This window comes from Gouania willdenowi, chromosome 6, assembly GCF_900634775.1.
Source record: "Gouania willdenowi chromosome 6, fGouWil2.1, whole genome shotgun sequence".
NCBI classification, from domain to species: domain Eukaryota; kingdom Metazoa; phylum Chordata; class Actinopteri; order Blenniiformes; family Gobiesocidae; genus Gouania; species Gouania willdenowi.
Genome location: NC_041049.1, coordinates 642141 through 670014, shown reverse-complemented (window position 1 = coordinate 670014; position 27874 = coordinate 642141). Strand labels below are relative to the sequence as shown.

General features: G+C 39.2%; 1 protein-coding gene across 2 annotated transcripts; it reads right to left on the bottom strand.

Moving 5' to 3' along the window:
* Positions 1–26013, bottom strand: phf21b (PHD finger protein 21B). 2 transcript variants are annotated; one of them, XM_028450342.1, is made up of 14 exons: positions 25594–26013; positions 17509–17553; positions 11527–11685; positions 9898–9990; positions 8674–8937; positions 8482–8610; positions 8358–8409; positions 5669–5745; positions 5420–5474; positions 4822–4844; positions 4056–4214; positions 3728–3794; positions 3183–3286; positions 1–3054 (listed from the first exon to the last, which is right to left on the bottom strand). In XM_028450342.1, the coding sequence occupies exons 1-14, from the start codon at positions 25645–25647 to the stop codon at positions 2875–2877; spliced, it is 1461 nt and encodes a 486-aa protein (XP_028306143.1). In that variant the 5' UTR covers positions 25648–26013; the 3' UTR covers positions 1–2874. The 2 variants fall into 2 exon arrangements, with proteins under 2 accessions (XP_028306143.1, XP_028306144.1); XM_028450343.1 differs by lacking the exons at positions 17509–17553; positions 25594–26013 and adding an exon at positions 16374–16415.
* Positions 26014–27874: the final 1861 nt, after the last annotated feature.

Genomic DNA, 27874 nt, shown 5'->3' with positions numbered 1-27874 from the left:
AAGAGGTTAAAAGTGACAATAATGTGTCAACATATGTGACATTAGGTGTAAAAGTGGTGGAAAGGGTTTATAAATGCTGAATATGTCTGGAAAGTGAAAAAATGTGTGACATTTACAACACAGTCTGTGACTCTTTGAACAGGAAGTCAGATTTTGCTACTTTGAGCATCTTTAACTTTTATTCCTTTAACTGTCAACGACTCTTCTGATCCAAAATGTTTCAGTTTCAAACACTTTTTCAAGGAAACGATTGGATGTCTGGAGGATTTATTCTCTACAAATGATTCTTTTAAATCAGGAATGTCCCGTGTGTGTGGTCTGTTAATGCTGTTCTGCTTTAACCAACCACCAACGTCTGTAGTCGCAGCTAGTTGCTATGCTAACGCTAACGTAGAAGTATTGCTTGGCCCCGTGACTTTCAGGGGCCGAACCAGATGCTCCCCGAGGCCGGGTTTGTTCCGCGGGCCTCGGTTTTAATACGTGTGGTGAGAGCAGTGGTGTGGGGACATCCTGACTGGTTTAAACCAGCATGGAAGGTGTTTCTGACACGTTTGATGGAGTTTAAATAAAAAAAACTGAATCTTGGAAACCAGCAGGAAGACGTTCCACATCAGTCCACTCGGTGGCGCCGTAACGTACGTTTGTTTTTGTTTTTTCTTCTTCTGATGAACAGGTCAAAGTGTAGCGCGCAGCGGTTTGTCCTCAAGGCAGTGTTCGTCTGTCACGTTTAAAGAAATAAAAGTCAAACAAAGAAACTATGCAGCTACTCCAACAAACCAGCGCTCCCAGTAGAAAACCAGCAGGTTTTTGGCATATTTATGATGTCACAGGAAACGCACAAAAAACAACGGCTTTAAAATATAAAAATGATCGTACACATATTATCTAACTTCTCTTCGTGTTTCTACAAAGGTCGCATTAAGGTCATGTTAAGGTCACGTGAACAACAAAAAAAAACAACGTAATAAAAAAGGTAAACCTTTACAAAACCAGTACAAAGCAAAGAGACTTTACAAAAGATATGTTAATAAAAAATAATGTGAAATATAAAAAACAATTATAAAAATATAAAAATATCAGTCAAAACATAAAAAAGTCAAATTAAATGTGAACACAGAACGAAGCAAAACTTGTTTAAAGTCCCAGGACAAAGTGAAGAGAGGCAGAATTTCAAAAAAAATTCACTTTTTCGACAATAAAACTTTTCTGATATTCATGTTGAGATGAAATGTAAATGTTTAAAGGAAAATTTACCTAAAACACTTTAAAGAGTTTCTAGTTTCTTTAAATTGTAACTAATTTTTAAATGTAACTAAATAATAATAATAAAACTTTTATTTTGTATTTATACTTTGGAAGAACATTGTCGTATTTTCTGTTAAAATTTCACAAAGTTCATATTGAGATTAAATATAAATGTTAAAAATAATAGAAAAAAAACAAAAAATTTTGAAGGAGTTTCAAGGTTTTTGAAATTCTGAGTGATGCTAAAATATGAAAATGTAACTAAATATTTAAAAAAAAAAAAGATTTTTTTTTTTTATTCGATAAAAAAAAAAAATGACTTTTCTGTTCGGTTTCATAATCACACAAAAAGTGAACAACTTTTTAAAACATAAAATTTTCCAATATTCATGTTGAGATGAAATGTAACTGTTAAAAGATTATAGAAACATTTTAAGTAGTTTCTAGGTTTTTTATATTTAGTGATTCTAAAATATAAAAATGTAGCTAAATAATTTTCTTAAAAATGTGATTTTTTTGTTCCATAAATAAATGAAAAGATGACATTTTATTTTGGAAAATACATCGCTGTATTTTCTGCTAGGTTTTATAATCACAAAAAGAGTGTATTAAATATAAACTTTCACATAGTTCATGTTGAGATGTAATGTAAATGTTTCCTCAAACATAAAAAAGGCAGAATTTCAAAATAAAATTTACTTTTTGACAATAAAACTTTTCCAATATTCATGTTGAGATGAAATGTAAACGTTAAAGGAAATGTTAAGAATAATAGAAAAACTCTAAACATTTGAAGGAGTTTTTAGGTTTTTTAGATTGTAAGTGTGCAAGTGTCTAAAATATTAAAAAAATTACTAAATAATTTAAAAAAAAAAATTATTATTCCATAAAAAAATGAAATGATGACATTTTATTTTGGAAAACACGTCGTATTTCCTGCTTGATTTTATAATCACACAAAAAAGAATGACGAATGACATTTCAAAACAAAAAGAAAACAACTTTCTGAAAAATAAACTTTCACAAAGTTCATGTTTAGATGAAACGTAAATGTTTCCTAAAACATTAAAAAAATAAAAGTTTAGATTGTGGCGTAATCTTTTAAATTGAAACTAAAAAAAAAAATATGTATCATTGCATGATGGTGTTTTATTGTGAAAAATGTGTGTTTCTTTAGTTTATGTTGTTTTTGTTCTGGGACTCGTTGGCCTGCGACGGGAAAAAGTCAAACAGTAAGATGAAGATGATGAAGATGATGAAGATGATATGTACAGGCTTAATGAAAATACTAAACTCTCCACTAAAAGTCTAACTCTTAAATACTTCTCTTTGTTAATACTGAAACCCTTCGTCTCTTTGTTTGAAGGCTCCACTCGTCCTGAATGTTTGTTTGGTCACCGTTTGGTCACCGAGTGCCAACGAACGTCAACGCAGTAAGTCGCCCGCTGGCTAATGCTAACTCTACGGCTGGCGCTCGCTAACGTGTGTGAAAAACGTCTCGTGGTAAATACATTAAGGCCAAGAACGTTAATAAATAGAAACGTAAAAAACAACGTAAATCTCGTAGCACTGGAGGTGTTGGCTTTAGAAAATACTCGAACAGATACTCCTCCCCCATTGGTCGAAGCCCTAGTCCGCCACTCCATCCTGGCATTGGATGGAGGCGGTGCTGGTGGGCGTGTCCCAGGGCGTCGTCATGGCGACGGGTTGGTCGCTGCGGATGAGCCTGACGAGCGTTTGGAGGCGACACAGCGACGCCTGCACGTCTCTCTGCTGACTCAGCAAACGCTCACGCACACTCATGCAGCGCTGCCAGGGAGTGGGCGAGAAAGAGGCGTTACCACGGCAACGGGTAAACACTAGGCATGTGTCTGTGTGTGTGAGTCTGTTACTGTTAGTGTGTTACTGTGTGTGTGTGTTACTGTGTGTGTGTGTACCTGCAGCGTCTGGGTCAGATCTTTATCTTCTTCTTCAAGGTGAACAAACTCTTTCTTTAGCTCAGAGTTTCTCCTCATCAACCTCCGTTTCTCCTCCTGACGCACTAAATATTAATAATAATAATAATAATAATAATAATAATAACACACACATCAGTGACACATGCACACACACACACCCACACATATCAGTGACACACGCACACACATCAGTGACACATGCACGCACACACACCCACACACATCAGTGACACACACACACACACACACACACCAGTGACACACGCACACACACACACATCAGTGACACACACACACACACACACCAGTGACACACGCACACACACACACCAGTGACACACACACACACACACACACATCAGTGACACACACACACACACATCAGTGACACACACACACACACATCAGTGACACACACACACACACACATCAGTGACACACACACACACACACATCAGTGACACACACACACACACATCAGTGACACACACACACACACACATCAGTGACACACACACTCCTACCTGTTTTGTGTGTAACGTAGGACTGGACAAAGTTTTGAGGCCACGATAAATTTTCTTTGTTTAAAACCTGAAAATAATTAAACACATTTTTGTTCTTTTGTTTTAAACGTATTCTGAATGTGAATCAATATATCCCGATATCTGTGCATTAGCTTCCTGTCCTATGAAGCAGGATATAAACATGTTTACTGATAATAATAATTCAGACCTAAAGCTCAGTATGTAGTCAGCCAGCGTCCTAGTACAGCATACAGAATAAATCCTGTAGTAATCTTATGGATTAAATGATTGTGGTAGATTAGCTAACGGTGCGTTCATGGTGCACTACCTTCTTCTGACACTTGGGGCAGTACCAAGGTCCTCTGGGTGGGGTCCGGAGGGGCGGCTGCAGGCAGGTGGGGTGGAAGGCTCGTGGACAGGTGTGGCACAGCTGTAGCTCTCCATCCTCCTTACAGACAGCACAGAGGTCCTCATGCTCCAAGTCCTCCTGCAGCATCGTCATGACAACCAGACACAAACCTTTGTGTGAGTCACTCAGCGAGGCTTCGGCAGAGAACCAATAAAAACATGGGATGAACGTTTATCGCTCCATCACGCATTTAACTTCACCTTACAAATCCTATAGGATTAGCTGCTCCATTAGCAGCGCCGCTACATGCTAAGCTAACCGCACATACGGAACTGTGCTAATGTGTGCTAAGCTAACCACACATATTAGACTGGTGGCTACATACAAAGCTAATCACACATGTAGACTGATCTCTGTCTCAGTCTCAGAGGATGAACATTTGCCGTGTGTAACATGAGGAACACAAATGATCTTCTCCCTGACTTGAAAAGATTTACAACATGTTTGTCTGGAATATGAAACAACGCTGCACAGACCTTCAGAAAACCCCTGAAACATGTGGAGGAGTTTGATAAACGTCCTCCAATAGATGAACTTTGTTAATTAGAAACCTTTTCAGGAACTGTTAAACAAACGTGAACTCAGGGAGCGCTCAGTTATCGGATCGACCGGTAATTGGTATCGGTGTATCTCTAATAAACCCCCGTTTATTAGAGACAGGAAACACAATGGTCATGTGACCTACCTTCCAGCAGAAATCCTCAGAGTCTGAGCATGTGAATGGAAGCAGAGCAGAGGTTAGAGAGGTCAGAGGTCACAGACAGACACTGAGGTGTTAGGGGTCAAAGGTCAGATGGAGACGAGGAGGAGCACTGTCTCTTTAAAAAAGAAAGGCTTCGTGAATGAATCAGTGGCATGTGCTCGAAGGGCGTTAAAGACATTCAGCAAAAAAAGTTTTCAAAATAGAAGTCCAGTTTTATTTGGAAATAATTATTTATGAAGATATTTTTTACCGGTTTGTGCAGATTCAGCTATTTATATATTTTTATGATTAGGAATTATACATTTGTTTATTTTCTGAAATATTTTATTGTATTTTTTAAGTTGTAAAATAAAACTTAAAAAAATAAAATTTTCCAGATGATAATAGTTTCCATCCAAGCTTTTCTGCCCCACTTCCTGGTTATAGCTTTCTTTGATGTTCCTAAAGGTGCTGAGGAACATTTGTTATTTATTTTGAGTTCTAAGGTCAACCTTTATTTTCAGTACACTTAGATTTTTATTTCCTCTAAGGTAAAATAAACTCTGAAAATAAGTGTTTGTTTGTCTGTGTGTTTGTTTACCTTGTGCCGACAGGTAGAGTGAACTGCTCAGGTAATGTGACGCCAGACGCTTACGCTGCGAACAGAGGTCACATGATCAGGAAGGTTACATCAGAATAAATAGTTTTAATAATAATAATAAAAAATAGAAATAATAATAATAAAACAGTTATTAGAGAATAGAAGGACTTTTACTTGGTAGATGGTTTGAAAAAAACAAAAACAAACCAGAAAGAGTATAATAATATAATAATAATATTGTTTACTGACCTCGGGTTCAAACAGGCCGCTGTAGGCGGGGTTAGCCGTGCTCCTCCTCTTCCTCTCCTGCCTCTTAGTCTGGATCTCTGCTTAGGATAAAAACATCATCAATGAAAGACAAGATCACACAACCCACACATTAGACGATAAATAAACAAAGTCAGTCTATATTAAACTGTTCGGCAAAACAAACCATTGTTTAGTTCAGTGGTTTACAAACTTTTTCTGTTGCTCCTCCTTTGAACAATGAAAAACTCTCAGGGCTCCTCCATCATGACAAAAAAGGGTAAATAAAACTTGCTTTTTTTTACTATTGTTCTTCAAACATTTGCAAACATCAGTGTAGGGAACCAAATCCTCCAAGTTAACCTTTGACCTACGACACTAGTTTCACCCGTCAATGGAGTCAGAGAGTCTGTCTCCTACTGTGAAATGCAAATGTGCCCCACAGGGGGATCTTCTCCCTCTTCCTGTCCGAACAAAGGAACAGGAGAATCCAAGAACAGTTTTCCTCCTGTGATCACCTCTCTGCTACATTACGATCAAAAGGAAACGGTCAGTCAATGTTTACATGCTAAGTTTTCAAACTCTGGGCTCCGACCCCCTGCAGATGTTGTCACCTCCAGAACCCAAACCACTGGTCACACAGGACGTTGGAATAACACTAGCTCTGCTGCTCAAATGAGAACAAAGAACATGTGCTTGTTTGAACAGTCACAAAAGAAAGGATTATTGGTACGGTCCTGCAGAAATTGAAATTGCAAATAGTATCTGTCCTATGCCACTCTTTTCATGTAATTCAATAACCAACAGAATGTTATTTTAAAATGTTTATCATTTAAAAGGTGCTTGAAATACTAGAAAACATCACAAAGCTTAGTTCAAGGTACTGAATGTTAACCATATGATAAAGAAAATTCCTTAACCCAAATTTAGACATTCAGGTTTATCAAGTACTAACTATGCTATTTTTCAGCCGTGTCTGGTATCTAACTGTTTCATTATAGATGATATATTAAGATATGATGTTGAAAAGATGTTTTGAAATATGTGGAATTAATTATTAGACATTCTTTTATGTTTAGGAACTCCCTCTGTTGTCTATGTCATTCCACTACACACCCACACTTGAGACACACCCACAAGCTGAAAGCAGAGACATTGACCAATCACCGATATGATCTCAGAATGATCAACCAAGACACCTCCTCCGAAAGGCGTCTCCAAATTCTTTTAAAAAAAGACGCGCTGCCCGAAACTTTAGTTTTGGACGCGGGCGTTCAGGCTCACACGTGTTCCTTCATGTTTCCAGTCTTTCATTTCATTTTTCTTTTATTTGTAGTTGCATCAGTTAGACTTTTTAAGAACCTTGCTCGCAGCGAAAGCCTAAGACGCAAAAGAGCGTGCCTGAAAGCCGACCTTCCAACATCTGAATCGTGAACCAAACCGTGGTCCCTCTTAGTCTGAAACCGGCTGCGATCATCCCAGAAGGGGTTGTGGATCGGCCAATAGAAACGCTGCTGTTTAACAAAACAGAACTCACGCCAGCGCTGCTATACTGCTACACAGACGCTGTTCCTGCAAACCCAGAACGTCTCCAGGTCCAACCAGACCACATCTCAAGGTATGGATTAGTGAACAATGGACCAGCAGAACTGACTCACCTAAACTACAATACAACCCCATACTTACACTCCACTCACAATCCACTACATATATGTTTGTCTGTCTTCCCTCTTTGTTATGATTTAATTCTTTTATTTTACAATAGTTAGTCTAGATTAGTTTAGAATAGTGATTCACTTTACTACATGTAATCCTCACTTTTATTAGCTTAGAAATGCATTTCCTCATGGTTTAATCACCGCATTGTTCTCGTTTCTTACTGGATTATGCAAATAAAAGGTTAAACGTAATCTTTGATTCCTTTGATTCATTAAAGCTGTGATGATGGTGTAGATTTGCTGTTAGAATTCACTTCCCTGATTCAATACTTTGTTTAGTCTAAAGAAAAACTTAGACATATTTCCTCTTTTTAAGAGGTGGCACCCAGTAATTCATTGAGCTAATATTAATAATCATAATTAAGATCCTCATTCATATAACCCATTATTAACTACCCTTATTCTCCTACAACAGTAATAATGCTCTTTATTAATAAAATGCAAAGGAAAAAACTTTCTCCATTATTCACGTTCAAGGTTCAGCAAGGTCCCCCGTTATGACGTCACGCCCCCCAGTTTGGGAACCACTGGTTTAGTTGAAGATCTTTTAGGTTCTTTAATGTAAAATGTTACAGATTAATATAGCCATCATACTGTCATTAGCTTTCTATTGTACAAGTGAACAAACAGCATTTAAGCTCTAATTATAATGATCACCAGTTGAACCGATACACCACAGTTGATTACAACCGGGACTAAAATATGCAACGTTCTAACAAAAAGAACAACATGTGTTTAAAGACCAATCAGAACACGGTTGAGTCTTTAAAAACAACAGCAACATCACAGACTGCTCACTAGATACCATGATCACCAGGTGACCCGTAACACCAACTACTGCTACCAGCACCCACAAGATGGCATGACCACCAGTCCAACTGGGACACCAACTGGTGCTGTGCTGATTGGCCCAGGGCACAGGACAAAAACCATGCCCACATGCCATTAGTGACCAATCACAGAGCAGCACTCACCCTCCAGGTGTTCTGTGGTGACGAGGCCGAGGGCCACCATGAAGGCGATTTTCTGCAAAAAAAAACAGAGTCAGAGACGATGATGGAGCCGTCACCATATGACCATGTGACCATGTGACCTCACCTCAGGGTCTTTGTCCTTCCTCTGAGGGGAGGAGCTAAGGGCCGGGGAGGCGTCCTGTGTGGGGGCGTCAGGGGGGGACCCCGGGGTCCCCTCGGTGCTGCTGGGGGTCTGAGGCTGGATGATGATGACCTGAGGAAGAGGATGAAGAAGTGATGAAAAGTGATGAAGAGGATGAAGAGTGATGAAGACTACCTTCACAGCCTCGCTAACCGCCGACACTCCGTTCCCATTGGCCGGTGATGCAGCGATGATGGCGTAGGCCACCCCAGGGCTGGTGGAGGGGTGTTGGGCGGGGCCAGAAGAGTCTCCACCCCCTGAGGGCTGATCTGGGGGCAGTGTGGCCCCCTGACTCCTGGGGCTGAGCACGGCCGTGGCTCTCTGCAGACTGAGAGGCTGCAGGTCCCCACAAGGACCAGGCGGGGGCAGACTGTCAGGGATCTGAGTCTTTGGCCTGACCTGAGGAACAGTTACACACATTACGCACGCACGCACACACACAAGCAAGGCAAATGTATTTGTATAGAACATTTCATACACAAGTCAACTCAATGTGTTTTACATGATAAAACATTCAATCATCAGTAAAATCAATTAAAATCATCAGTAAAATCATCATGACATCATCAACATGACCATAAATCTCTCTCAATCATACACAGTAGAAAAAAAAAGTTCCTTTAACTTTGATTTAAAAATGTTCACGTGATGCTGACTTCAGCTCTGCTGCAGTTTGTTCCACTTCTTTGCAGCATAACAACTAAACACAGCATCACCATGGTTACTGTGAGCTCTGGGCTCCACTATCTGACCTGTGTCCATAGATCTCAGAGACCTGCTGGGTTCATACCTGACTAACATCTCACTGATGTATTCTGGACCAAACCCATTCACACATTTATAACCAGCAGCAGAACTTTACAGTCTCCTCTGAGGCTGACTGGGAGCCAGTGTAATGTGTTCTGACCTCTTTGTTCTGGTTCAGACCTGAGCTGCAGCGTTCTGAACCAGCTGTAGATGTTTGATGAAGACCATTACAATAGTCCAGTCTGCTGGAGATAAAAGCATGAACCAGTTTCTCCTGATCTTTCTGAGTCATTAAACCTTTCACTCTGGAGATGTTCTTTAGGTGGTAGAAGATGTTTTTGTGATAGATTTGATCTGATGCTGAATGTCAGATCCTAACCCTCACACGCACACGCGCACACACACACACGCTGTGTATCAGCTATGTAGTTGTGTTACCTGAGGTAGCACAGTAACAGCTAGTTGTTGTGTAGTAGTAGTTGTGTAGTTGTGTTACCTGAGGTAGCACAGTAACAGCTAGTTGTTGTGTAGTAGTAGTTGTGTAGTTGTGTTACCTGAGGTAGCACAGTAACAGCTAGTTGTTGTGTAGTAGTAGTTGTGTAGTTGTGTTACCTGAGGTAGCACAGTAACAGCTGGTCCTACCAGGCGGTGCAGAGAGCTGACCTGAGGCACCTTAATGGGGACGGCAGTCAGAGTCCCCAACATCTGCACAACAAATAAACAACAACAGATAAACAACACACGTTGTACACACAAACAAACACACACACAAACAAACACCAGCAGCCTGTGCTCAGAGTAAGAGGTTAAAGTTGGCTCCCCTCCCCCGTCACATCCTCAGCATCACTGCAGAGGAGGAGGGACATTTCCATGGCAACTGCAGCCGGGAACATTCTTATAGTCAGAAGCTTTTATTGTGTTTCAGCACATCTTCATCTTCATCATCATCCTGACTCCAGCTGAGTGTGTTTCACTTCCTCTCACATGATCTTTGTGTTGCGTTGTTGTGTTACTGCAGTGTGTTGTGTAGACATGTTGTGTTGTGTAGACATGTTGTGTTGTGTAGACATGTTGTGTTGTGTAGACATGTTGTGTAAACATGTTGTGTAGACATGTTGTGTTGTGTTACTGCAATGTGTTGTGTAGACGTGTTGTTTTGTGTAGACGTGTTGTTACTGCAATGTGTTGTGTAGACATGTTGTGTTGTGTTGTGTTACTGCAATCTGTTGTGTACACGTGTTGTGTTGTGTAGACGTGTGTTGTTTTGTGTAGACGTGTGGTGTTGTGTAGACGTGTGGTGTTGTGTAGACGTGTGGTGTTACTGCAATGTGTTGTGTTACTGAAATGTGTTGCGTTACTGAAATGTGTTGTGTAGACGTGTTGTGTTGTGTAGACGTGTTGTGTTGTGTAGACGTGTTGTGTTGTGTAGACGTGTTGTGTTGTGTAGACGTGTTGTGTTACTGCAATGTGTTGTGTAGACATGTTGTGTTGTGTTACTGAAATGTGTTGTGTAGACGTGTTGTGTTGTGTAGACGTGTTGTTTTGTGTTACTGCAATGTGTTGTGTAGACATGTTGTGTTGTGTTACTGAAATGTGTTGTGTAGACGTGTTGTGTTGTGTAGACGTGTTGTTTTGTGTAGACGTGTTGTGTTAATGCAATATGTTGTGTAGACATGTTGTGTTGTGTTACTGCAATGTGTTGTGTAGACGCGTTGTGTTGTGTAGACGTGTTGTTTTGTGTTACTGCAATGTGTTGTGTAGACATGTTGTGTTGTGTTACTGAAATGTGTTGTGTAGACGTGTTGTGTTGTGTAGACGTGTTGTTTTGTGTAGACGTGTTGTGTTAATGCAATATGTTGTGTAGACATGTTGTGTTGTGTTACTGCAATGTTTTGTGTAGACATGTGTTGTGTTACTGCAATGTGTTGTGTAGACGTGTTGTGTTACTGCAATGTGTTGTGTAGACGCGTTGTGTTGTGTAGACGTGTTGTGTTACTGCAATGTTTTGTGTAGACATGTGTTGTGTTACTGCAATGTGTTGTGTAGTCGTGTTGTGTAGACGTGTTGTGTTACTGCAATGTGTTGTGTAGACGTGTTGTTATTGTGTAGACGTGTTGTTATTGTGTAGATGTGTTGTGTTGTGTTACTGCAATGTGTTGTGTAGACGTGTTGTTATTGTGTAGACGTGTTGTGTTGTGTTACTGCAATGTGTTGTGTAGACGTGTTGTGTTGTGTAGTTACCTTGTGTTGTGTAGTTATTGTGTTGTTGCAGACCGTCTGCTCTGAGGACTTCTGTCCATTGATGTGGGCCGTCACCATGGAAACGGCGATGCTCTGACCAGGTGGTTTGATGAGAGACAACGGTTTGGAGTTCCCCACAGGACAGCTACGCACCAGCTTCTACACACGCACACGCACACACAGACAGTTAAACTCAACATCCCACAATACAGCATGGGTAGCAACATGCTCACTGTTAGCCGAGTGCTGGCACAGGTGCATTGTGGGTAATGAGGTGATTTCCTGTTATCTCTGTCACAGTCAGAGCTGATGCATGTGTGAGCATGAACTCACAATTCATTATGTACACGTTAGCTCGTTAGCTAACTGATTCATTATGTACACGTTAGCGCTTTAGCTCGTTAGTTAGCTAATGACTATGAGAGGAAGCAGCCCTCAGTGTGGGGGCTGAGGCACAGACTGAGGGGCCCAGTGCAGAGCTTTGTATGGGGGGTCCTCACAGAGGAGGGGGAGGCCAGCAGATGGAGTGCACTGAACAATGGGACACACACAAAGAGCACACACACACACAAACTAAAAATATCCTCATTTTACTTTGAAAATCCACAGCAACATGTTAAAGCTTCGTGTGAGTCAGTGATGGAGTTTCATTATGTTTTGTGATGTGTGTATTGTGTGTTGGTAGGATACAATGATACAAAATGTTTTGGTCAGTAATACAGTTTTTATTACTTACTTTATCACTTTTTGCTTTGTGTCATCCAGTGTTTTTAATGGTTGTTTACTTTGTTGTTATGTCATTATTTGGTGTTTAACGTCATTTTCCAGATTTTTTACGTTTTTAAGTTATTTTTTAAATTGTTCTAGTGTTGTTTAAAGTGTTGTTTTTTTTGTTTTGTTTAGTTTTTTTGGATTGTTCGTGAGCTTTTCAGTTTTGTGCAATTTTTTACTTTTTGTTTTTTGCTTGTTTTGTTACTTTGTGTTTTTTTTTGTTCACTTATTTTGCTTGTTTTGTGTTTTTGTTTGGTTTGTGTTGTTTATTTCAGGTATTTATTCTGTTTTTTGTCATTTTGTATTTTTTGGGTATTTTGTGTTTTTGCTTGTATTGTATTTATTTATTTTGCTTGTTTTGTGTGTTGTTTTTTGTTATTTTGTGTGTGTGCTTTTTTTTGTTTGGTTCGGTGTTTATTTTTTGCTTGCTTTGTATTTTTTTTGTTTTGTTGCTTATGGGTTTTTGGTTATTTTGTGTTTTTATTTGCATGTTTTGTGAGGAGACACGGTGGCGTAGTGGTTAGTCAGTCCGCCTCACAGCAAGTAAGGACTGGGTTCAAGTTCGAGTCCTTACAGTGTGGAGTGTGCATGCTGTGATGCTGTGTTTAGTTGTTATGCTGCAAAGAAGAACAAACCACAGCAGAGCTGAAGTCAGCATCACATGTGAACATTTTTAAATCAAAGTTAAACTCTTTTTCTCTACTGTGTATGATTGAGAGAGAGATTTATGGTCATATTGTTGATGTCATGTGTTTGTTGATGATTTTAAATGTTCTTATTGATTTTAAGCTGTTGAATGTTTTATCATGTAAAGCACATTGAGTTGCCTTGTGTATGAAATGTTCTATACAAATACATTTGCCTTGTCCAGGTTTACCGCCTCCCTCACACCACCATATAATAACATGACTGTTAGGTTGAGTGGAGTCTGTAGATTGTCTGTAGGAGTGTGTGTGTGTGTGTTGTCCTGTGATGGACTAGAGTCCTATCCAGGGTGTACACCAGCAGACCCTCACCACCCTAAAAAGGAGCAAGTGGGTCAGAAAATGGATGTTTATTGTGAAATATCGGTAGAATGCTGCAGGTCCTTTAATAGGTCATTGTACACTTGTGCTCACCAGGCTCCAAACACTGTTAAACTGTAGATGTTAACATGTATGTGAAGCCATAATAGAGGAAGTAAATCTAAACAGAACCAGTAAACAACAGATGTATTACACTGTATATTAGGGTGTTTCATCTTACACAACCGTTTATAACTGTTTACCATAAAAAAACAACTCACTAATTAAGTAACTGTAATTTAACAAATACAGCCTGAGTCCTGATACACAACACACTACACAACACACTAATGTGATCACATGTTAATAGCGAGGTAGAGGAGAGAGTCATGGATTACAAGTCATCACATGACTGTAATTAAGCTGCTTTTATGTGTACTTTAACTTTTTTGAGTCTATTCTTAAATCAGTAATTTTACTTGTACTTAATCATGTTTTAAAAGAAGTGAAGTCATTAGTTACATTTCTACACCCAACCATTACTGAGTAAATTATTATTATTTGTTTAAAATGATCAACAGACAACAATCAAATGTATCACATCATAGTCGACCAATCAGATTAAACGTAATGTATGTAATGTATGCAGTTATTCCACCAGTGAAGAAGAGAAGCTATGCTAGCAGACAGAACTAATAGAAAAACCTGACTTTTACAGATATTCACGTAATATTACAGATATTCTTTCGGTGCTAAAGGAGTAAAGAATCATTTATGAGCATGTTTAACAGTAAATGGCGGCCAGAAAGAAAATAGTAGCAGATTCCGCCCGTCACGTCCGCTTCTGGAAGGATTAATATATAGCGCCCTCTGCTGTTTAAAAAAAGTACTGCGATTCAATTTTCAGAGCATCGATGTGAACCGTGGTATCTATGAATCGATTTTTAACTGCCTTACGATTAATCGTTACATCCCTAATCACATCATAGCTGACCAATCAGATTAAACATAATGTATCACATCATAGTGACCAATCAGATTAAACGTAATGCATCACATCATAGTCGACCAATTAGATTAAACATAATGTATCACATCATAACCGACCAATCAGATTAAACGTAATGCATCACATCATAGCTGACCAATCAGATTAAACGTAATGTATCACATCATAACTGACCAATCAGATTAAACGATTTATTTCTAAAAATAAATAAATTTTATTTTGAGTACTATTTAATTGAGCTACTTTTTACATGTGCTCAAGTATAATAATAAAGTAACAGTAACAGCACTTCTTCTGCTTCCTCAGTAAATATGATAAATAAAATGTTTAACACATCAGTGAACACAGTGCAAACCAAAGAATGGACACAAAACCCTGCAGTCAGTGTGTGTGTGTGTGTGTGTGTGTGTCTGAACTTTCTTTGTGCGCCAGCTACTGACTGAACATCTGCTCCTACAGACATCTGAGAAGTTCCTGCAGTCGCCGTAGAGAGACAAAGAGAGAGCTCCTCCCTCTCAAACTACCTCACAGCTAAAACAAACACTATGGTTTAATACATAATATATATTATACTTTATTGTCATATATGTGAAGCTACATACACTAAATGTGTTCTCTGCATTTAACCCCTCCCTGAGGAGCAGTGAGCAGCCACAGTGTAGCACCCAGGGAGCAGTTCTATTTTTAGTACCCGTTATACCGCCTCGTATCTCCTTTGACATGATCTGACGTGTTTGTGGCCCAATGCGACGCAGTGGTTGGACAAAACAAATGATTATCATATTAAATAGACGTAGCAGCTTAACACTCAGGTGAGTGTTTGAAACATCTGAAACAGCTGACTGACTCCGCTGCTGCTGTGATAAACACACCCTGAAGCAGTGTTAGTCTGACTCACAATCACACTACAGCAGTCCCTCGCTATAACGCGGTTCACCTTTTGTGGCCTCGGTGTTTCACAGATTTTTGTTACAGTGCAATTTTGCATGCATTTTTTTTACAGCGCATGAACACGCATTGTGTTCTGCGTCCTGATTGGCTGCTGCATTCACACCGGATGCTTCATGAAATGTCCGTACATCCAGATTACATACAAAGGCAATGGACAGATGCGGCCCAGATGCAAAATCTTTCCTGTGCGGCGGTACTGTCCGTTCCGCACGTCATTTGTTGACGATGACATCACGTTAACACAGACACCGGTCTGTTCACCCATCCAACCATGGCGTAGAAGCTGTGTGTGACCACCTGGAGCTGTAGGACACGGCCTTTAGAACCGGGACTATTAGGTGTGGAGGAGAATCACCGAGGAGGTGGTAGTAGCAGGTAAAAGTTCTCTCTGTAGCACTGAGCTAGGTTAGCATTAGCCGCTAATCACACCGGCTTTTTTCACTGGTGGTTTATGTTTGTGAGAGGAGAAAAAGGAGCACAGCTCCTCACTTCAGCAGACAGTGAAACTCACCGAGTTGGATGTGTCACTGGTGGGCGGGGCTTCACTTCAAACTCGCATATGAAGTGAATGGGGACATTTTTTGTTCCTGCACACTCTGAAGTGCTGTATGTTTGCAAGTTTTTGCCCCGACAAAACCCAGAATGTTGACATCTGTCTGAGAAAAGTGTATAAAGTGTGTGGGGAGGGGTTTTACAGCCTTAAAGCGTGTATAATTGTAAAAAAAAATAAAGCTGACTACTTTGCGGATTTCACCTATTGCAGGTTATTTGTAGAATGTAACCCCCGTGATAAACGAGGGACTACTGTAGTCTCTTAACTCATTCAGTGCCATTGACGTAATATTACGTCAATTACGATTTTTCACAGAGATTACTGGAAAACACCCCGGTGGAGGTCCCTCATCAATATGCTGTAATGTGATATAGAGATTAGCCACTGATGCGACCATTAGCTAAGGAGGAGGAAGCAGGAACAAGGGAGATTATGGTGCTATGAAGTGATATTGTGACGTATCCAGCAGCTCACAGCACCACATACTAACACAGAACATGTGTGGACCTGAGTGGATTATTGATTATGTCACGATCGTGAGATAAAACAATCAACTAACCGGTCCAAACGGGTCATCTCTGCGTGTCGGGAGGAAGATGAAGTGACGTCTGTGTGATTGACAGGGGGCAGATACAAAATACAGTAAGCCTGTGAGCCAGATAGCAAAATAATAGGTGACCTGTAGGTGGCAGCAGAACACCTTTAGATGAGAGATCACCTGTGATGGACAGAGCTCAGAAGGAGAGGAAAGGAGTTTACGAGACAGAAAATGGCGCTACGGGAGTTGATACTGAAGTTCCCACCAGATCACACTCAACCAGAGCATGTGTGGAACTAAGTGGACTATAGAGAATAAGGCTGGGTTTAAAGAATTGATCAATCAATTTGAATAAATTCTCCTTTTAATACGTCTTGTTGCCTGTAGATTAGTAGCGCAGCACCTCACGCTGCTAGGGGGAGGGGGTGGGGAGGGCACGCACCGCAGCTCTACCCAAAAGGTTTTGTAAGGACGTGATTGGAGCTGTTTTACAGGCTTTAATGGAGGTCGTAGTAACATGTAGATAATAGTCGATGCTTAAGATTAACAATCAAACACACACAAACCCTCTAACACCGTCATTCACTCACACTTCCCTGTGGGAACGGAATGTGTTAACTCACTGTGACTCTTTCCACACTTATGTCCGCCCACTCCCCAGCCTTCCAGCCAATCAACACTCAGAACACATGTAAACAAGACGCACATTGACAGAGAAAGCTGCAGGTAAACATGACGCCTTCACAGTCATGGGAAATATAGTAGTTCCCTGAGCTCCAGCAGCAAATGATGAGAATAAGCAAAAATGCACACGCACGCGCACGCGCACACGCACACACAGTTGAATGATAAACTGTGGCCCAAACAGAAAAAATGAGAGAAGAAGCCTGTGGAGGACAGGAAGTAGTGGGACTAATCAATACTATTAATCATCATCAATTCATTGGTTTCTTTGGCTGATCACTGATTACAAACACATGATGAGTTTAAAATTATTGTCTAATTAGTCCAAGAGAAGCAACAAGCATTAAGATTGCCATTACTTCTGTTTAAATCATTAAAAGTTGGACTTTGAAAAGTGAATAGTTTATGATTGCGTCCCTTTCAAAATAAAAGCTGAGTATAATATGCAGATGGTGAAGAGTTGTGGTCCTACCTGTCCTTTCTGAAGGTCGTTGAGGCTCTTGCAAAGCGTCTGGTTCTGCAGAGAAGAAGAAAGAACTCATTAACCTTTGCTCACAAACACGCCAAGTATTGATTACAACACAGGGTTCTCAACATGTGGGTCTGGGTGGAAAAAGTAGTCTAAGATGGGCTTTTGATGGGCAGGAAACAACTTCTTTTCTACAGATTTGTATAAAAGCACAGGAGGAATTATTTGTGTTTAAAAAAATAAAACAAAATTAATTATAATAATAAATGTTAATTACATGTTAATTACATATTGCTCACAAAGCACAGATAACATAGAGGAATGCTGAATAAATGCAAAAATACACTTCACAAAACCTTCATTTTACTTTGAAAATTCACAGCAACATGTTAATGCTCAGTGTGATACTGACTGATGTCGGAAGAGTTTCATCACCTTTTATTGTTTTTTGTTGGTAGGATGTTGTGTCATTCTGTGCTTTGAGTTTTCTTTAAATGGTTGTTTACTTTTGTTTTAAGATGTTTTTTGTTGTTTTGTCATTATTTGGTGTTTAACGTCATATTCCAGATTGTTTTTTTACGTGTTTTTAAGTTATTTTTAAAATTGTTCTAATGTTGTTTAAATTGTTGTTTTTTGTTTTGTACAGTTTTTTGGATTATTTTTTGCTTGTTTTGTGATAGTGGTTAGTACATCCGCCTCACAGCAAGAAGTCATTCTGTGCTTTGAGTTTTTTGTCATTATTTGGTGTTTTATGTCCTTTTACAGTTGTTTTAATGTGTCTTTAGATTGTTTTTCAATTGTTCAGATGTTTAATGTGTGTGTGTGTGTGTGTGTGTGTGAGTTTGGCTTGTTTTGGTTGTTTTTTTGTTATTTTATATTTTTTGCTTATTTATTTTGCAGTTTTTGCTTGTTTTTTGTGTGCATGTGTTTTTGTTTGTTTTTTTTGTTGCTTGTTTTAGGGTTTTATATTATTTTTCTTTAAAAAAAAAAATATCTGAATAAATGCAAAAACACACTACATCTGTGAAAACTTACAACGCAACACGAAGTGTCGTGAAAATGACAAAATTAGATTAACAACACATGAATAGGGCCTAAAAATAAAAAAAAAAACAGTCATCAAAGAAAACAAAAGCTTCTAAACCGTCCAGATGTACCACAAAGTGAACATAACACAGTGAAGAGCATTTAAACTCAAATATCAGCACAAAACACAGAGCAAAGTTTAAAGGACACAAGTAGAGGAGAAGAAACCAACAAAGATCATGAAGGCGTCCAATCAGAAACAAGCAGAGAAACAATGAAGAAGAATACATGACAACAATTGCGTCATTAGCATAAAAAAGCAGTAAAAAATAACAGAAATGTTAACTACAGATTAGGGCTGCAAAATTAATGCAAGCCACGATTAAATTTACCTGATCATCTGCAATATTTATACTTACAATTAAAATAGAGCCTCTGCACTGATAGTGTATTTATTCAGTTAGCTTTTGGTACATTTTTAATTATTGGGCTAATTTTTTGTTAAAAACCTAATTTAACAAAAAATTAGCCCAATAATTAAAAATGTACCAAAAGCTAACTGAATAAATATATATATATATATATATATATATATATATAATTCTTATTTAAAGCTTAATTTTGCACTGTAAACTGTACGCATATTGTTTGTTTAAAAGTAGCGTAATAACAATATTTTTTCACCCCCAACATGATAAATAAATGTGATTATAATATTGATAAAAAAAATGGTGATTATCAATTTGTCCATAATCGTGCAGCTCTACTACAGATTGATCAATAAATGCATCCCTGGTTAGAATCAATGTTGACATTTATGTTAATGTAACTTATCATTCTAACGCTCACAAGCTAACAGCGCACGCAGGCACGCACACGACCTTCATCTCAAGGTCATCATCATTCCTAAGGTGATGTCACCATCATGTGACCTTCACTCACAGCTCCCCTGATTCTGATTTGACGGTGGAACCTACAGTCCTTTGATGTTGGCCATGTGACCACATGTAATCTGATTGGTCACTTCAGGTTTTATTTTATTACACACTTCACTCACAATCAGTGCACGAAATACAAATATCTATCGTTTTCATTTAGAAATATACTTAAAAAGTACAAGTACCCATAAAAGAAACTCAGTTACAAAACGTGAGTACTTGTAATCAGTTACTTTCACCTCTGGTGTTTGTAAGATATTGTAAAATTACAGACAGAGAACAATATTTGTAAAATGATCTGAGAAAATAACTGTTGGTTTGTGTGTTTTTAATTAAGAAGCCAAAATAAATACATCTATTGTATATGTTATTATGAATAAATAAATCCTGTCTGTATCATGTTTAGTTGCATCTTCTTTTTAAGTTGGATTTATTGGTTTGTTTTATAAAAAAAGATAAAGTAATAAATTTGAATTGTATCGTTAATATATCGTATCACCTCATGGTGGGGGTTCACAGCCCTGATGGAAACTTCCTGTAGTTACAAATATTAAAAAGTTACAAACATGGAAACATGAGGAAATATTTCAATCAGTTATTACACTTTGAATCATTCTACAAGTTTGTGAGCAAATAAGTCATAACTAATGTATAGAATGTAAAGCTGTCCCCAGATCAGAGAGGAAAAACATGTTTACAGCTAAAACACAACTAATAAGTAGAGCTAATGTTCTCTGTCAGTGTCTAATAATATTAATAATAATAGTCATCATCAATGAGCAGAGTAATAATCCAAACACATGTTAGCTCTGTGCTTTGATCCTTTGGTTCAGAGAGAAAGTACAACACCAGACCAGGGGTGTCAAACTCATTTTAGTTCAGGGGCCAAACATGGACCAGTTTGACCACAAGTGGGCCACAGCCTTTAGGTTGGAAAACAAACTATTTCTCTGAGGCTCTGATTGTAAAATAGCACATGCTAAAATAAACATTTATCAACAAACCACGTCTGAAAAACACTCACCAGATTTACAGCAATATTTGTGAAATTTGTGATTTTTATTTTTCGCAAAAATATGTCAATGTTAAATCTAAATATTAAATGTAAATCCAAGTGCTAAATGTTGAATCTAAATGTTAAATATAAATCTTGCGATACGATATGCATCGCGATACGTGGGTCACAATACGATATTATCGCGATATTCTAACCAGTTAATATCAAAATTAAACGTAGAGATGAAAAATCAAGTTGCTGTATATGTTCATCAGAAGATATTGATCATTCAGACAAATTGAGTCAAAACTATTAACTTCAAAACATCCTATTTATTATTTATTATTAGTGTTTTTGCACATTTTCACTGAAAAAAGAAAACAGTGTTACACACTGTCATCATAAAATAAAGTGCAACAAGTTTCTTTTCACTGAAACTACTGTGTAGAAGTCTCAAAGTAACCATGACAACATAATGATGGCATTGTAACAACTGTAAGTGAGAACATTAAGGATAAATCACCCTGAGTTACTGATAATTCACAAAAATAAGAAAAAATAATTCATCATATTGTATCAGTTTAAACACTGATCTGAACAGATTATATGAAAATAAAATGCCTGTACATACATAAATATTGCAGACATTACACTGCCAAATATAAAAAAATTTAAACAAAAATTTTACATTGATTTTTTCAATAAAAAAATAGATTTAAAATCGGCCCCCAAAAAAACGCGATATATCATGAAATCACCCCTAAATCACACACCAGTGGGGCTGAGCTGCCATGCAAGGCACTAGTCGACCACTGGAAGCAACTTAAGGATCAGTGTCTTTCCCAAGGGCACTTCCACACATAGGTACAGACTGGGATCAAACCCCCAACCTCTCAATTAGAGGACGACCCCTCTACCACCTAGCCACGGTCATCTAAATGTTAAAACTAAATCTAAGTGATAAATGTTAAATCTAAATCAGGGGAGATTTTGTGAAAATAATTTGAGAAAATCTGCAGGTTGAGTTCTTTCAACAACAATTTACAACTGAATTATTTGGTGATTTACACAATGATGCATGTTTTCTCATCATTTTCACTTTCTCCTGTGGGTCAAATCGGATGCTCTGAAGGGCCGAATGTCGCCCCCGGGCTTCGAGTTTGACACACGTGCACTACAGAGTCAACAAGCTGGAGCTTACGCAGCAATAAGAGGAAGTGGAGAACACCCCGTCACAATAAAGTTTCTGCTCAGAGACCTACAGCTGCTGACTGACTTTATTACGTCTCACTGACTCAACACGACCTGCTGTGACCCCGAGAAGAGGGGGGAGGGGCATAGAGACGCCGAGGATGATGGGAACCACAAGTCATCATCACCCCCTCACCCAGACTGGATCACAGTGACCCAGTGAGGCTCAGAGAAACTTTCAGACCAAATGTAATGAATGAAAAAAAGAGGAAAACTATTTCACTGAGTTTTAAACATTTAGGAACATTTCCTCCTCAGTTCAGTGTGAACCTCCTCAGACTGGGACATGATCAGAGCAGCCTGGAGCTGAAACTAACACATGAAGACAACCAAGAGAACCTGATTCATGTCATGAAACAGGTTCATCAACGTGACCCTTTTCTCTCTCTCTTTATTTAAAATCACACACCATCATTCACCAGAAAACAGGAGATGGAATGTGTACATAGTTTGACAAAAGAATAAATATGTGCAATTCTGCCCATAGCCCTGTTCAAAATATCACTCTACGTGTAGTGTTTGAACACAGACATGAACATTGAAGAACAGTCATGTGGAGACAGGACCATCTATAAGGGGGAATAAAGGAGAGATTTTTGGGGTCCATCCATAAAGTCAGTAAAATGATGGTCTATTGTTCTATGAATCTGTGATAACCACATTTATTTATTCATCTGAATAATATCCACTGTTATCCAGGAACGTTTATTATTATTATTATTATAGTCATCTTAAAGATGGAAATCCTGGTTTTAATCACTAATAAAATGGTTCAAAGTGACCAGAAATGGTGGAAAAGGAGGTGAAATGAGATTTTAAAAACCACAGAAATTGGTTAAAAGTTGTAAATTAGAGTGGATTAAAACAGACAGAAAAAGTGGTAAAAAGGGTTCAAAGTGTCAATAACGGCTTAAAAGTGGCAGAAATGGGGGAGGGGGGATTGGGGTAATTTAATTAAAATGTAGGAACAATTAGTTCAAACTGGCAAATAATGGACAAGACAAATGATGAATGTGGTTAAATTGGCAAAAATAATCATGAAATATGGTGAAAAGAGGATTAAAAGTGACAATAATTGGTCAACGTGGAAAAAATTCACAGAAAAGTCATTGAAATTTGAGTAATGTAGCAAAAATGCATTAAAAGGAGCAAAAATATGGCAATAGAGTGAGTAAAATAGGTTTAAACATGGTGAGTTTGGTGTAGTTGCAGAAAAACTGTTAAAAAAAAAGGAAAAATGGGCTTAAATTGTTCAGAAAATATTCTTGTTTCTTGAAGACATCTGGGGACCCTCTCACAGTGTCTCGCGACCCCAAATGGGGTCCTGACCCCGAGGTTGAGAAATCCTGTTCTAGTGATCATAAACAAATCACAGGTACGTTAGTGCAGCAAAGCGGACTGGTCACGCTAACACCGTGCTCTGCTGCAGTCCTTCTTAAAGAGACAGTAACACAAGATGGTCAGCTCTGATAAGCTGACAAAGTTTAGAAGAAACAGGATGCACTAAGTTCATGTTTCAGTGTGTGTTCATCACACAGATAAACTGATCCACACAACAACAACAGCTTTACGTTAGACCATGGCTGTCCAATTCGGGGCCCACTGCCCATATTTGAAATGGGTTTTTTCTTTTAAATAATTGATATTTTTTAAATATAAAAATGTATGTAATATAGTACAGTGATTTATAAGAAAAAAAAATCTAAAGCTTCCTGTAAAGTGTCTTTGAATTTTCTTTGAAAAGCACTATATAAAACTGATTTATTACTATTATTATTATTATTATTATTATTATTAATAAAGCTAAGGTCCAAATACATAATTTTTTTTATTAGTTTTAAAGGATCGTTTCAAGGCAGTGGAAAATGTAGTGTTCTGATTGTGTAGGCAGGGTACGTTGTGTCCCATTTTGTTAACTTTATATTGCACTAAATGTCTTTGAAGAGATTTAAATGCTTCATAACTTTATGCCATGAAACACAACAAGGAAAAGTGTTGTTCAATTTAAAAACTACTTTCAGTCTTTATTTTACACAGTGATGTTATTGACATATTTAATTTCATGCTTAGTTTTGGCCCATGGCCACACACACACACACACACACACACACACACACACACACACACACACACACACACACACACACACACACACACACACACACACACACACACAGTCTTTAACCAGACAGGATGTAACACAAAACATCACAACAACTCAAAAAGTGACACAAAGTGAGTTAAAAATCAACGCAATAATGTAAAGTTGGTTAGACACGTAAACAAAACTAACATTCAAAATACACACACACACACATTAGAGAGAAAAGTTTTTTCCTAAAATGCTGAATATGAATAAATGCCGAAACAAACCATCACATAACTGAAAACTTACAAAATAACACAAAGTGTTGTGAAAGGACAAAAATAGATTTGCAACATGTTCAAAGGATCTAAAAATAAACAACAAAATCATCAAAGAAAAGAAAAGATTCTAAACTGTCCAAATTCATCAAAACATGACGAGACATCAAACACACAACACAGAGAACAGCAAAACAGACAAAAATCACCACAAAACTAAGAGAAAAGTGCTGCACAACATGGAACCAACCAATCAGAAACAAGCAGAGAAACACCAAGAAGAATAAATGTGAACAACTGTGTCGTTAACACACAATATATTACATAAAGATGGTTTCATGTGAACAAAACAAACAACACACACAACTCGACACAGAAGTTCAAGAAACACAAAGACACACATTTACACAGTTTGTCATCACAACAACAAACACAAAAAATGATGCAATACTTTCACACAGTTAGGTCACACACAGAAGTAGAGTTCTGCTGTCACACACACACACACACACACACACACACACACACACACACACACACACACACACACACACACACACACACACACACACACACACACACACACACACACACAGAGCTGTCCGCGGTGCTGAACCGTCACCGTGGGACGGTCCGACCCTCAGAACAAACAAACATCCAAAACGGACCAATCAGGAGCTGCACTGCGGTCACGTGAGCCGCAGAGCGTATAGAGAAAGTGCCAAAGTAACGCCAACCAGCGGAGTAACGACCTGGGTAACGAGTAACGGTGCTAGTCAGCCGGCTCCGGTGTGACGTCCTGAGCTCATACAGACGTAAAAACGTTAAAATGGAAGCTACGCTAACGTTTAAAAACATAGTATTTTTGTGTAGTGTAGCTCTGAGGGCCTCACAACGTTACTTCGTTACGTCGCTAATACACCCCAAAACAGCCCGAGCGTGACGTCACGAGGCGTAAAGCAACCGTTCCTCATGTATTCACTAAGTTTGGTGTGAATAAGAAGCACCAGGGGGTCCTGGGGGTCCAGGGGGGAGGGGAGGGGGTCTGTGAGCACAAACAGAAGATGGAGGGTTCTCTGCTGACCGACACTACGAGCAGATTTATGCTGATAAAGTTTCTCCAACAGCGCCATGCCTCCCTCCAGCCTCCTCGCCTCCCCCCGCCCTGTGCCGGGGGCCTGTCGTTGAGGAGGACGGTGTTCACCGCCCGGTGGTTCGAGGTCTGTGGACGGTACCGGAAAACCGGAGCAGCAAAGTGAAGAAAGCCCCACGAAGAGCCTCATAAATATTCAGGTCGCGTCCACACAGCGCCCCCTCCGCCTCCGCAAACCGAGCTCCAAAACACCCACAACCGGATAAAAGTACCGCGGACAGGCCGGGGAGGGCCGCGGGCTCCGCTCACGGTCCTCTCCGGCTCGGTGCCCAGCGCTGGCTCTCCGCTGCGGAGCTCCGGAGCTCCTCCCGGCTTCACTCTCTCCGTCAGCGGGGATAAAGCGGCGGTGTGTCGGTTACCTGATGACATTGGATTTCCACTTTGAGCGCCTCTTGCAGGCCCTGGAGCTCCATGTTCCGGCCCGCAGAGCACTTTTCCTCCACTTTGGACCGAGCCGAGCCCCGCTGGAGGCGAACCGAGTGTCAGATGCAGCGGGAGAGCCGAACACCAACTCCGGCTGCACCAGCAAGTTCTCCGTTCTCCGCTACACGGCCCAGGGACGCATCACCACACTGTCCGTCCGCCCTTAAAAGTGCTCCAAACAGGCACAGCGAGCTCCGGGTCACGGCCGGGTCCTCTTCCGAGCTCAGCCCGACCTAATCCGGTCGGTTCGGGTCACCCCGGGAGGCTCTCGGCCTTATTTCGAGTTAAAAAACAGGAACTATATCTTGTCCAAGTGCGCGGCTTGATTTCACTTTGCCTGAAGAAAAGTAGTGCTTTGGCTGTCAATGGTGGGTCTAAAGTCCCCGGATGTAAACCCCCCTTTCTTTGCATCTGCGCATGCGCGCTGAGCAGTACTCTGAGTTTGGGGTGTTTTATTTTGAATGATTGTTACAAATAAAAGTGATGTTTTGTTAATTTTATTTATCTTGAATATACACAAACTTAGAGAGAGACACAGATTATCAATAAATCAGAACTTTACACCCCCAAATAATTTTCACTAACAATAAAACCTGTTTTTTTCGTGTTTTTGTGCTTATTTTTACATTTTTCAATCATTTTTATTTATTAATTTCAACATTTTGTAATAAACTATTTGGAATAATGGATTTCATATTTTAAAACACAAACACTGGTTGCCCATAAGGGTAAATCAACATGCACATCATTGTGTTCATCAACGTGAATTGGAGAAAAACTCTAATAGAATAAATACAAATGAGTGAGCAAGTCAGAACAAATGGTGTCATTGACCAACAGTAGTAATATTAATCTAAAACGATTAAGGGACAGAAAAAGTGCCTCGTTAGAGCTACAGCATGAACAGTAAACTTAGGAGACAACAAGATGTTGAAAAGAAAACAATAAATCTAGTCCATAGAGGAGGATCTGGTTTCAGATCTTAATGAATGTAGACATCAGATGTTCCACAGAGTCACTGTATGAAAACTTTAAAATACAGATCAACCAAAATAGAAAGGAGCTTTTAAATCACTAACTTAACAAAAACCTTAAAACACATCATAGGAACAGATGTCATTGAAAAGGAACGACAAACCATCACATTATTCTTAAACTCTGTGCCTATAAGATCATATTTCTAATCAATAAAGGTACAAATATCTGGATGACACTGTTTTACCTTTGTTGTGTTGGTGTTTGTGTTGCATTAAAAAATACAGTTACATTAGATAAATACAACACATGGGTTATAATCCATGTGTTATCACAGTAAAAGTCACAGAATTCAATTTATTTCTATAACTCTTCAAAATAAAATCAGTTTTTTTTTTACTACAGAAACTGAAAATAAAAGAATTTTAAAAAAAAAGTGTATTACAATATTTAAAGTAACTTATCAGAAGTGAAAACAGAGTTAATTACAGCTTATTATTGTTTGAAGGTAGCTTAGAGCCAACAAAACAAGCCCTTTCAAAATTAAACCAGAAAACAAGATCTTGGTAGTATTTTGGGCCCCGGCCCACCAGTTGAGAACCAACAATAGATACATGTTTGATGTGAGGTGAAAGAGACTGAAGTGAATTTAAATGTAGAGTTGTAAAATGTGAGTTAGAGGATGGTGTGTGGTGGTAAATGAAGCAGAGTGTGTTTCTCAGTGTTTCTGTGACCATCAGCTCCGTCGCTTTGTTCACTTCAAACATGGATGATGAAACATGGCAGCTTCAGCTTTAACTTCAGCACAAAGTGTTCAACCAACGACAGCAAGAGCCGCTAAAAGCACCTAAAGATCCGAGTCTGCGGCGATTGCGCTGCTTTGTGACGTTAAACACCGAACACGTCAGTTTGTTTCAGCTTTTTTCACCGTTTCTGTCACAAATCTGTGCTCCTCCATCACCGCCGCTGACCTCCCGCCCTCAGAGCAACGCAGAGTCGCCATTGGCTGAGTGCGAGGAAGTGGCGTGACAGACAGCCAATAGGAAGTTGTGAACGGAAAGTGGCGGGCGAGTGAACCAATGAAGAGTGGGAGAGGGTGGGGCGTGTTTTCTGGACTACGTGATAAAGGAGAGTTTAAAAGGAGCAGTAATGGCTGAATGTGAGTGAATGGAAGTTTAATGTGTCGATGGTTGGTGAGTTGTTAACAACACAGACAGTGTGTGAGTGAGTGAAGCTCAAAGG